Below are 13,319 nucleotides of genomic sequence, written 5' to 3'. Positions count from 1 at the left end.
GAGTAAGAACACCTACTTACTGACCGTGATGAATCAGCTATGGTCATGAGGAGGAGAGAACCTTTTTTTAGATGTTCCTTGTATTATATTACCATACTCACTACTGGGCAAAAAAAGTTTCTTGGATGCTCTGTTTCTCTCTCACCCAGCTGCCAACTGCCAAAACACATCAAACACATTCTGAGCTGGTCAGGTTGATAAACAGTCTTTGCCAGTAAGTTTTAGTAGAAAGCAGAAACAGTTTCCGAATGCTACAACGTTAAGGCAGTTGGAAAATGTATTTTTTTTTATTTCTTGTCAATTTTGTCAAAGCAATATGGAAGCTGGAAAAAAAATAAAGTTGGCAAAAATAGCCTGCTGGCTGGAACAGCACAGCTGCAAGGCAGTAATTTTTCAGCAGGGTTATTAGACACAGCACTCTCTACACTATACATAAATGTAGTTGGCTGCTTTATATATATATATATATATATATATATATATATATATATATATATATATATACTACCAGTCAAAAGTTTGGACACAGCTTTTTTCACATGTTTTTTGTTTAGGGATTTAGTTTCTACATTCTAGAACAATACTGGAGATTTCAAAACTATGAAATAACACACATGGACTTAAGTAATCCATATGTAATGACAACAAAAAACAGTCAGTTGTTATTTTAAGACACGAAGGTCAGGTGTTCTGGAATAGTTCTTGCAAGAACAGTATTGTCAAGTGCATTTGCAAAACCCATCAAGCACCATGATGAAACTGGCTCACATGAAGACCATCCCAGTAAAGCAAGACCAAAATTTACCTCTGCTGCAGAGGAGAAGTTCATTTAGAGTTACCAGCCTCAGAAATCACCAATTAACAGCACCTCATATTAGAGCCGTTATGAAGGCTTTACAGAGCATCAGTAGCAGACATATCTCAATATCAACTGTTCAAACGAGATTATTGTGTATTTCGGCCGGCTTCAGCATTGTTTTACAGTGTAGAAAGAAATAAACAACAGGAAAGACCATGGAATTAGAAGGTGTGTCCAAACTTTTGACTGGTAGTGTATATATTTCAATAACATATTCAATAAACATGTAAATATCACTGAATTGCTCTAGAAATGCCTTAACATCCAGTATACAAAGAAAGAACAGATAATCGTACTCCAGAATGTGTGGGACAAGCACCAGTAAGCAAGCTAAGTCAGCCTGACTCAACTGTTGAAGCTACTAATCATACTCAATAATAATAAGTCAAGTCTTTTGAGCAATGTGCGTATATGCCTCTCCAATTCATGGGCACTACTGCACCAAGGCTAACTCTGATCTGGCACTGCTTTTATAACAACTTTTGATGAAAAGATACTAGAAAATGTACAACTTTTGTATATACCTATGACAATAAAAGCTTTCATTAAACACTTACAGAATTAAATTGACAGTGTATAAGAAACAGCTATAGTGATAAATGTATAAGATTAATATAATATACTGCTCAAAAAAATTAAAGGAACATTATGAAAACACATCAGATCTCATTGGGGAAAAATTTCATGCTGGATATCTATACTGATATGGACTGCATACTGTGTTAGGAATGATGGGATGCCACATCGTTTGATGGAAATTATCAATCTACAGAGGGCTGAATTCAAAGACACCCCGAAAATCAAAGTGAAAAAATGATGCAGCAGGCTAGTCCATTTTTCTGAAATTTCATTGCAGCAACTCAAAATGATACTCAGTAGTTTGTATGCCCCCCATGAGCTTGTATGCATGCCTGACAATGTCGGGCATGCTCCTAATGAGATGACGGATGGTGTCCTGGGGTATTTCCTCCCAGATCTGGACCAGGGCATCACTGAGCTCCTGGACAGTCTGAGGTGCAACCTGGTGGTGTCGGATGGACCGAAACATAATGTCCCGGAGGTGTTGGATTTAGGTCAGGTGAGCGTGGGGGCCATTCAATGATATTAATTCCATCACCCTCCAGGAACTGCCTGCATACCAGGCATTGCCATGCACCAGGAGGAACCCATGTCTAACAATAGGTCCAAGGATTTCATCCTGATACCTAATGGCAGTCAGGGTGCCATTGTATAAACTGTAGAGGTCTGTGTGTCCCTCCATGGATATGCCTCCCCAGACCATCACTGACCCAGCAGTAAACCAGTCAAGCTGAACGATGTTACAGGCAGCATAACGTTCTCCACGGCTTCTCCAGACTCTTACACGTCTGTCACATGTGGTCAGGGTGGACCTGCTCTCATCTGTGAAAAGCACAGGCCACCAGTGACGGACCTGCCAATTCCGGTCTTCAATAGCAAATGCCAATCATTGTCTTTTTTGCACTGTCTTGTCTATGCTCTGTTTGCACCTAGCTGCACACTGTGCACTTTACGTGGCTAAGACAAACTTCTGTCCTAGCTCTGTGGTGTTGTTTGTTGTTTTGTATTGAACTTGTTGTTGTATGTTTATGTAGCACCAGGTCCTGGAGAAACGTTGTTTAATTTCACTATGTACTGCGCCAGCTGTATGTGGTTGAAATGACAATAAAAGCTTCTTGAATCTGGAATCTTGAATCAAGCTCCACGGTGCCGGGCAGTGAGCACAGGGCCCACTAGAGGACGTTGGGCCCTCAGTCCACCCTCATGAAGTCTGTTTCTGATTGCTTGGTCAGAGACATTCACACCAGTTGCCTGCTGAAGGTAATTTTGTAGGGCTCTGGCGGTGCTCATCCTGTTCCTCCTTGCACAAAGGAGCAAATACCAGTCCTGCTGATGGGTTAAGGACCTTCTACGGCCCTGTCCAGCTCTCCTAGAGTAAATGCCTGTCTCTTAAAATTTCCTCCATGCTCTTGAGACTGTGCTGGGAGACACTGAAAACTTTATTGATGTGCCATCCTGGAGGAGTTGGACTGCCTGTGCAACCTCTGTAGGGTCTAGGTATCACCACATGCTACCAGTAGTGACACTGTCCCTAGCCAAATACAAAACTAGTGAAAAATAGTCAGAAAAGATGAGTAGGGAAAAAATGTCAGTAGCCTCCACCTGTAAAACCATTCCTGTTTTGGGGGTCATCACATTGTTGTCCATCTAGTGTACCTGTTGTTAATTTCATTAACACCAATGCAGCTGAAACTGATTAACAACCCCCTCTGCTACTTAACTGACCAGATCAATATCCCAGGAGTTTACTCAAACACTGGGCTGTGTCTAAAGCTGTGTTTTGTAATTTATTTACTCTCATTGCAGACTAGCATAGCTTGCTTTCTTTAATTATTTTTTTAAAAACTGTACAATACTAAAGTACTGGGTTAAAACAAAGTTTTGGGTTCAATCAATGTCTTTAATAATGTTTACAAAGATGAATGGAAACCTTGTGAGGTTTACCTTATAAAAGTTAACAGCATACACTATTATATGACTTGTCATACCTTTGGAGTAAAGCTTGTGTGGGGCCTTTGGTTCTTAGTTTATCATTCCACTTGTCACTATGGCTAATGTGTGTGCAGCCACTTAAAGAACTTAATCTATAAATTACTTTTATTTTTCTTAGTTTAGGAAACCTGTTGAAAATAATGCCATATTGCTATCATTACTACTATGTATTTGAATGTTGTAGTAATCAGACACAAACTTTGCTTATTACATTAATTCTATGAAGCTGGTTTAAAGTAATACCAAGAACAACTACAAGGCTCCTAAATGTTTAAGACAGTAAAGAATGTTCATCAGGGAACATATAATGCTTGTGGGAGACACAAGAAAGAAAGAAAATCAAAGCATGTAAAAAAAATGGCAAAAAATGAACTACTTTCTACTGCTTCAAACTGCCTGAAACTTCTAAAAGTCAAGTCACTGAATAGGTCAGTCTGTGTGTGAGAACAAATGGAATCAGTAATAAACTAAAAAATATATTTTTGCATAGATTTATATAACAAAGGTACAGCATATACTCATGGGTAATAAGGCACAGAAAATTGGAGGTGGGGTGGAACAGAAAGAAACACCTAAAATATCTAAAAGAGAGACTTCATAATGAGAAGGGGGATGAGCATGAAATTAGGTGCAAAATAATCCAAAAAGTAATAAAAGATCTAATACCTAAAGAGCAAGACATATGTATTAAACATGAGGAAATTCTTTGATTTGTTTACTCAGAGTTGTCATTTTCTATGCACTATAAAGAAGCTGCCATTTTGGTTTTGCAGCATATAAAATGCTATAAATCCATTTTGGCATTAAAAACAGTGAAATACTTTGCTCGTATTAATTAGTATTTGTTGCTTTGGTTTGGTTGTAAAAGAAAACGCTTTGCTAAAATACTATCCCATGGTTACAAAAACACATTGTAACAAAAGTAAAAAATGATTGTCTGTCCATTACCTATATTTAGCCGAGTTTGGTGTTTGTGGTACCACTGCTCTGACAGAATAACTCAGCATTTCAAATCATATCCTGGGCCAAGAATACCATGACTCATTGTTTTTTGTTAGGATGACCCACAGATTTCTCTCGATGCAAGCGCTACTCAACGCTTCACCAATTCCAGGGCCTCCTGTTCACCTGTGCCTTAAGAACATCTTTCCCTGGTCTTTATTTCCATGTGAGTCAACAGTCTTATGATTGGACTATACACTGGTCAGGACTAAGGTCCACTCAGTCTGCTGGCCATGGCAATGGAAAGCTTGCATAAGTGTCTGCCTCCTTCCATGAGTCACTGTCTGTTCACGTGGGCATGCTGTGTATGCGGGAGAAGCTATGGAGCATATCATCATCTCTCCATCTCTCCTCCATCGTTCCCTGTTGTGGATTCTTGTGAGATGCTGTGTTTGATTAAGCTCTGTTACCAGGTCAGTTGGCAGGGCTGGGCTCAGCAAGGGGCATGGTGTGTAGAACCTCGTCCAGCAGCTGCAACGCCCGGTGGAGATGCACCTCAATCCAACATGGGGTTTGTTTAATGCTCTGGCGTGGGTAATCCGGGCCCCAACCCTTTACAAAGCTCAGACGCAATATACACAGCCGGCGCAAATCATCAACTCCTATGCCAGCTGCAGCAGAGAAACCTAAGGACAGACAGACAATGCAGACAAATACTCCTAAATAAATATACAATATCAGGTGAAATGCATATTAAATGTAAGTGCATGCATTAGCCGTTATGGTAAATTATTATCTGTAATTAGGACAGCAGTGATTTATCTATAGTGGCAATTAATACATCCTAATTTAAACACAAACGGCGCAGACTCACTGATGGCAGGGGCAATGCCCCCTACACTGCCAGGTCCAGGAATATTTCCAGCCACTGCTGCAGCCTGTGCAGCTGCAGCTGCCTGTGCAGTTGCTGCTTGCTGCTGCATCTGCCTATGGCATTGACGCAGGTCAAATACCTAGACAATTAAAGAATGAGGGGAAAAAGTTTGGAGGACAGAAAGAACAGGAATTACATTCAGTTTGTGACTTGGTACATTTGTTGTACAGATACATTTCATAAAGAATTTACTGTAGATTACTCATACCCGACTCTATTACCAAACTGTGCATAGGCACATTCCTCACTTCATTGATCTGATAACAACAGCATTAATATTATATCCATCCACTGTTAAAGTGCCTCAATAGTTTAAAGGAGGAATCTCATGGTACAATGAACAACTACTGCAGCCACTGATTTATTACAACAATGAAATGTGAGTACCAAAGGAATTTTAATAGGTTCTTTACAAGTCAGTGCATCTGGCCATGGATAATATGGTAATATGGCCATGGCAATACTAATAACATACTAATAATACCTTGGTTTAAAGCCTTAAACTAAACCTTGTCCAAGATTGACAGCATTTTTATTTAGTTGACATTTTGGTACATATCTATGTTTAATGCAGTGGTGTTTTTACTTTGACATATGCTCCTGGGTAGATTTTGTGCACAGCATCCCCTGGTGCTCTTCCTGCCTCCCTGTCTAGGTAGTAGCTCTGCACAAAGACAGCATGATCACTGAGACATCGCATCCATACGTCTCCCTCGCCACGACACTCTAGCTGCACACCTTTACCAATGTGGAGCCTGGGACAGGACAGAGACCCAGAATGGTCAGAAGAGGAAGAAAATAATATCAGTTATGATGGAAATACCTAATGGTATAGTACAAAGTAGTGAAGTTCAGCAAAACATAAAGGAAAATGAAACCAAAACATAATGTAGGTTTGAAGATGTGTGTGTTTAAGTCTCAAGTCCCTGTGCATACATGTAATTACACAATGTTTTTTTCTTTTTAACTACACACTCTTACCTCGCTCGCTCACTGGCATCTGTTCGATGCACATTGCTCAGCTGCCCCAGACAGAAGCGGTCTCCTCCTGATGGATCCACATAGCCGTCTATAGTTACCAGTGGGCAATTAGCCAGGACTTTAAACATCTCCCCAACTTGGATATCCATCTCAAAGTATGAGATTGAGCACCAGAACTCTGGACCTTGAGTCATACATGAGAAAAAACTTTCTGACTAAAATACATTAGAAATAAGAATGGCCTAAAATATGAAGAATGTGTGTATGAACAGTTTAACATACCTGGATGGTTGGAGACTGGCTGTGGGTATGAGGTGGGAGTGTGATGTTGAGACCCTGATGAGAATGGTGAATAGCAAATTAGATTTGAATTACAATTGAATAAAGACTGCTTCTATATAAACATTTTTAGATGACAGAAGGATTGAATGAAACAAGTGATTGACATACAGAAATGACCGGTGTGGTGGGAAGGACCCTGCTGGTGACTCCGCCCATTCTGCTGGGACCCCATTGGTGTATAGGAGGCAGTGCTCGTGCCTGTCCAAGTTGTTGCTGTGATGTTGGAGAAGACAGCTAATTTACACTAGTGTTTTAAGATAATATTTTCTAGAACAAGCTTGACATAAGCAAATATCTAATCTGATGTTTGCCCCTATGCTAAAATTCATAAACAGACATTATTTAGAGTTTTTTCAGAATATTTCAGAATGAAGACTCCATTGCTATTACTCACTGTGGTAGGATGTCTGTGCCTGTGTTTGTTTTGGGCTGCTGTAATCACTCTGACTGCAGCGATCTGCATCAGGTTGCTGGGCTGAGGTCTGGCTGTGTGTTGTTGTGTTTGTTGGTGTGTGTGTAGGGGTAGTAGGGGGAGAACAGGATGCCAAAGCCCTACTTTGAGCAGAGGCGATTTGCAGTAGGCCCTCCGAATGGCTACCCTGCAGGGACAATCTGGAGCTGCTCGCTACATAAAGCCAGACAAAAATCATTAACTTTTGTGACCTTTTTATGTTAAATTAAATATTTATGATATATGGGCATTATATAGCATAGCAATATATATATATATTGCTATGCTATATAATGCCTTGAAATACGAATGAAATATGAATGAATAGGTCAAATTTGAAGAGTTCTTAAAAAAAAAAGAATTCTACATCTTTATTTGTCACACTTATATATATATATATACTAAGCTTGACCAAGGACACACATATGCAGATTTTTGTGATAGTATGATCAGCATCTTAATATTACTGGAGATATATTAAAATATAGTGAAGATAAGGATGTCTCTTGACATCCTTGAAATACGAATGAAATATGAATGAATAGGTCAAATTTGAAGAGTTTTTTAAAAAAAAAAGAATTCTACATCTTTATTTGTCACACTTTAAAAATACACTGTTGAGATCACAGTGCGAGCTAAATTGTTTTTTCTAGCTTTCATTTACTATGCCCCACTGTATCTTAAATAATATAACATCGTAGGGTCGGTTAGTGGCACTTACAAGGTGGTGAGAGGGGCAGGCTGGGGTAGAGGGTTACTGAAGGAGGGACGTGGCGATGGGGCTCTGGAGGAAGCTGGAGAGGGGGCAGCTGTTGGCTGTAGTGCTCTGGGGCATGATGTTCTTGTTGGGAGGGCATTCTAGGTGGACCATCCATCTGAATACAGTCATGGATATATTCTTCCTTTATTGGCCTGGCTGTGGTAGGCAAGAGGAAGTAAAGTAAAAGTATCTTTGTATTAGTATGGCCTGGGGACAAGAGATTATTCCACTAACTAAATTAGCCAGGTTTATTTTAACAAGCTCAACTCAGATACAACGACAACATTTGCTTTTGGAGAAACCTGCAACTTAATGTGCACACTTCACATTCTATTGCACATGCCGCATGATGTCTTGGTTGGACAAGCCTAAAATATACCTTAAGATATAGGAAATTACACATAGACCACACCACAGGGTAACAAATAGCTGCCAACCCTGCATAGATATTATCATGTTAGGCATTGCACAACCTCGCAAGCTTTGATAATTAGACATAATTATTTGTGAATTAAATTTGAAGTACTCTGTACATTATAAGATTATAATCCAGTGTTTAATACTTGTATATAGATAAAATAACAAGGCTAGTAACTTGAATTAACTGATCTATATTAGCCAAAAATGAAGATGTATGCTGTATAAAAATTAGCCTACAGTTGTGTCTGAAAATTGAGTGCATTAGGGAGTGTATATAAAGCATAAGGCATTTAGCCATCAGCTTCCAGATTACTCTGCGACTGGAGTGATCTTCTAGCTTTTCCAAAGGAGACTGTATGTGACTGCTATAGATCCTGGAAATACTGGAAACGCACACTGAAGCTGGAATTTTGTTGGTGGCATGCACTGATCCTTGAGAAAGACTATTTAATAAGCCTTGATTATTTAAACCTTTTTTATAAGCCTGCTTTGTAGAATATCACTTAGGTTTGCTGGAAAATCTACATAGACTTTCTGTGCCTTACCTAGCTAAACTGGAAAAGAATAGTTGGATCAATTTTTTTCCGTCTACAAATATGCTTATGCAGTTCTTCCAATAACTTACTGTGGTGCAGAAGTAGGACGCTTTTTGTTAATCGTGTAAACTACAGACCTAATCATTCTGCACCAGTCAGATATGTGACGGCAAACAGACACAGACAACACCAGTGATGTTTGGCTTTCTTACCTGTGGTATGCAAGCTTAGTCCAACTGCATAGGGAAAAAAAAACAGAAACAGCACTTCAGCTGTAAAAAAAAGTTCATCTGGCAAAATATTTAATATAGTAACATGCTAACATGCTGACTGTATTTTGTATACTGAACGTTGTATTTTGCTATGAGAATCTGCTTTAATTTTTTTGCAGTCTTTATATAATTTACATCATTCTGAAATATCTTTACACTTGGTGTATATGGTTGGTATATAAATTGAAAAAAGAAATTTCACAAATTCCATTTAGGCCTTGCCATGCATCAGTTTTACATCTGCCTTTTTTTCTCTTAGTGAAATAGTCATCTTTTGCTGTCACTATGTTTTTGAGGACCACACATACCGATGCCTGGAGACACCACCCGTTCATAGTGATAGGGGTTGACACATACATTGTCGTACTTGAGATCGAAGGCATACTGGCAGAACTTGACATGTTTGAGCTCGTTTTTGTGGAGGTCTGGCCAACGCCACAGTCGAGCGTATATGACATGAGGAAAGCCTTTTCGCCCTGCTACCTGCGGAGATATACAGACGGGAAGAATAGGGAGGGGTTGTTACAGTTATGATGAGGTACATGTGGAAGAAGACCATCAAGAGGAAAACCAACAAGAGGTTTGTGTCTACAAAGGTAATGGAGAGTAGGGTATAAAAAGTAAGCTGAGGGCAAGAAGAGCAGCAAAAGTGTTTTAACAATTCCTATCACATTCTGAACATCCTGACTTTCTGAAAGAAAAATAAGTTAGTGTGAAAAGTATAAAAGAACTACGAACCAACAAAATAAAGTAAAAATATAAACAGAGACTGATTCCTTACAGGGAACATTTTTACAGCTCATACACAGCCTCCAGCACAAACACTACATGATTCAGCCTGATTCAGCCTTTCCTACAGCCTTTTCTTAGCTTGTGAAGGACAAGTTAGCAGAGATAATGTAATGTGTGTATTTTGTAAATATATGAAGGAAGATAAGGGTAAACGTAGAATATCAGTATCTGTCCCAAGTAGTAAAGACTCTATGCGAACAAACTGTTTGGTTCCCAAACAATCAGGTTAACTTCCAACCAGAATTAGGCTTGGTATTTACTTCAGATTGTATTATGTTAACTCAAACAAAGACAGATGCACTCTTCCTAAAGACACAGACCAATGAAAGTTTAGAAATGGACCAACACATCTTGAATAAACACACTGCCTAAAATATAGAGTAGAAATACTGTGAACACATGCCTAAAACTTGTGTAGATTGTGTACATACTTCAAATACTGACACTCTTAGACACACACCCACACACACACACACACACACACATACACAGACTCCGAGACAGACAGGCCTTAACTTAACCCTGCCCCTTTCCTGTGTCTCAGACAAAACAACCCTCTCTCCCTCAACCCCTCCTTCTCCTGCTCTCTCTCATTCCCTCACTCTGTCTGCAGCTGGGGGAGGGGAAGGGAACTCTCGGTCTCTCTTCTGTAGTTGTTTCTTCATCAGCCAAGAGTACACAACAACCATATACATGTCAAGATAACAAAATAGTGAGCTGTTGGCAGAAATAGGCTACGATTCTGAACAGAACTGGTGTTCGGTCTTGTCTGTCAAGAATTCCCAAGCATTCTCTTGTCTTTTGGAGATCTTGGCATGCATTTAGTCCACTGGCAAGAATGAAGCTAATATGTGTGAAGTTTTTGAACTTTATGAAAGCGTCATTAAATTCACAGCAGTATCTGTTCTGCTATCAATGACACTGCTGATCAGACTGAGTCCAGCCTAAACACAGGGAGAATGGCATATCAGTCAAACAGCAAAGGATTACATCACTGAATCATCATTTCACAATGTTCTCCACTGGACTAGATCAAAGAGCAATCTGCCCTTGTGTGAATTAGGATCACCTAATAGTGTTTAATAAAGTCCTCTCTATACTATAAACAGTAATATGTGAAAAGCAGCACAAAGTAACTTATTTCAGTATTGTTGGTTGACTCAAAAAGTGTCATTTCGTCATCATTAGTGCTCAGACCTGCAGTCTGCCATCCAGTGTCCTCTGGATGGTGACACATTTGCTGGGGTGGACACCGTTCGTAGTGATGGCGGTTATAAGAGAATCCAGCTCGTCCTTCTTCTCTTTTAGTTTCTTCACAAGGCTCTCAATGGCACGCTTGGCAAATCCCTCGTTCTCTCCACCCTGCCGGTGGCACATCAGACTGTGAACGATGCTCAAACATGCATCACTGCTACTGGGAGAGTTTACAGACATACTTGTGCCTAGTTAGGGATAGAGGAAGAGAGATGGAACGAATTAAAAATTGCAACTCAATACTTTATGAGGCTTTCAAATAAAAAAACAACAACCTGCCTGTATACCCCAAACAAAGCTGAGCATATCTGAGCTAACTTCAGGTATCCTGACAGGTCCTCTTTCAGAGGCAGATGATGAAGATTTATTTAAAAGTAAATAAACACTGTCACGGTTTAGCAGTATGAAGCTTATGCTTAGTATGTCTTACTTACTAAACAATACTAGCTCATATGTACAAGCCTTGTGATCAACTTCTTGCGTCTGATCAACTTTTTCCCACATGCCATAGTTGTGAATAAAGGTAAACCTTATTATCAACTCCCAGCAAAATGCAAGTCAGCAAACTTGAATCAAACATGCAAGCCTATGTAATGGTCTTTGTCCAAATACAAGTCAGACATTATTCCACCAGTTATCAATTTAGAGAAACATTTCAGCTTAATTTCTCATCGATTCATCATTATACAGAAACGTAGTGAACGAACCAAAGACAGTGCGAGTATACGATTAAGTGAAATAAAAGTGCGCTTACAGATTCGAGGTGTCACGTGTATATAAATGCTCCTAAATAATTTTGCTGTCTCCTCCTCTGTCCCTTTGCTGAAGTTCTGCGTGTCTCTGTTTATCTGTCTCGCGCCCTCATTCGCACATCCTGCCGCTCCCAGAGAGAGAGAGAGAGAGAGAGAGAGAGAGAGAGAGAGAGAGAGAGAGAGAGAGCGCGAGGGAGGGAGAGAGGGGGGGGCTTATAGTGAATCCAGCCAATCATTACACTCTTCTCAGCCAGACAGACTACACAGAATCACAATGAACAGTGACGTTGGTGTCTGTCTGTCTCGGTCAAAATTTCATTAGGATTGAGTGCATCACTGACGCAAAAAACCTAATAATATAGTATACTTTTGACAGAAAACCAGACGTCTAGTAGTGCCACGATCTGATAGCATAAAGTAGAAGCCTAGTGTAGACTACTTAAAACAGTTTGCAGCCAACACCTTCACAATCCTGACTTTTTTTTAATCATTTTTTTTATTTAATTATCAGTACGAGGTTCATACTTAGTGCTTCAATAGTAAATACTTAATGGAAGGCTTCACTCTTTGAACATGAATGTTATAACGTGTTTAAATAATTTGGATATAATCTGTGAGAGAAAATATCCAGCTCTTTCTGTTTAGTAGCATTAACCATGTTTTTTTTTTTTTGTCTGGTAGTAGACATTTTTAGCCTGAGGCACAACTGACATTATACACTTCACCAGCTCTTATTCAAAATTCAGTTTCAGATTGTTTGATACAAATGTAAAATAATAATATTATTCAAATTCAGACTTTTAAATAAAAATGTAAAATGTCTAAAGTCATGCATCTAACTCCATAATAAAATAATAGGGATCATATCAAATTCTTCATGTATGGAAACCCTGGCCCCTAGGGGACCCTCATCATAAATATGAAGTGAATGATTAGATATAACAATGTCACACGCAGCACCATACACAGAACAACAAATGTAAAAAGTCACAAAATTTGAATTAAATTCAGAAATGTGACTGGTATATTCATTTACCCTAACGGCTCCTCAAATACTAAGAATGAAAGTGTGATTTAGTAAAATATACATTTTATTTTCCATATATTATGTTGAATAAGAGGGCAATCAGGGATCCATGCATTAGTTTATGTTTGGTTAGATAGGAGGGGGCCTTGCTTAGCTTCCTGCCCAGGGACCTAAAGTAGCCATCTAATTTAATTACTTTGCTTGGTGTAGCATACTGAAACTTTTTACTGAGGTAGATTTAGGGGTGCTTAGCCTCAAGTTTGACAGTGCATTGTTTAGTGTGAGAAGGCCACCAGAGATTATGTATTAGCATGATTCTTGCTTTAGTTTTCTACACTGATGAATTTAATAGATTAGGTGATTTAAACTAAATTTTAAATGAAATATGCAGGAGCCCTATCTATTGAAGTATAGTGTATGGTAATT

At 39.1% G+C, this 13,319-nt stretch overlaps 1 protein-coding gene across 1 annotated transcript; it reads right to left on the bottom strand.

Moving 5' to 3' along the window:
* Positions 1 to 509: 509 nt before the first annotated feature.
* On the bottom strand, positions 510 to 12,002 carry smad10b (SMAD family member 10b). Its single transcript, XM_058390867.1, has 12 exons — positions 11,869 to 12,002; positions 11,058 to 11,302; positions 9,377 to 9,551; positions 9,009 to 9,032; positions 7,802 to 7,996; positions 7,024 to 7,254; positions 6,738 to 6,842; positions 6,570 to 6,623; positions 6,288 to 6,471; positions 5,893 to 6,061; positions 5,247 to 5,385; positions 510 to 5,058 (listed from the first exon to the last, which is right to left on the bottom strand). The coding sequence occupies exons 2-12, from the start codon at positions 11,292 to 11,294 to the stop codon at positions 4,847 to 4,849; spliced, it is 1,725 nt and encodes a 574-aa protein (XP_058246850.1). The 5' UTR covers positions 11,295 to 11,302; positions 11,869 to 12,002; the 3' UTR covers positions 510 to 4,846.
* Positions 12,003 to 13,319: the final 1,317 nt, after the last annotated feature.

The sequence above is a fragment of the Hemibagrus wyckioides genome, linkage group LG01 (genome assembly GCF_019097595.1).
Source record: "Hemibagrus wyckioides isolate EC202008001 linkage group LG01, SWU_Hwy_1.0, whole genome shotgun sequence".
NCBI lineage: Eukaryota > Metazoa > Chordata > Actinopteri > Siluriformes > Bagridae > Hemibagrus > Hemibagrus wyckioides.
The sequence above is the reverse complement of the archived record's forward strand: the minus strand, read 5'-3'. Positions and strand labels throughout refer to the sequence as shown.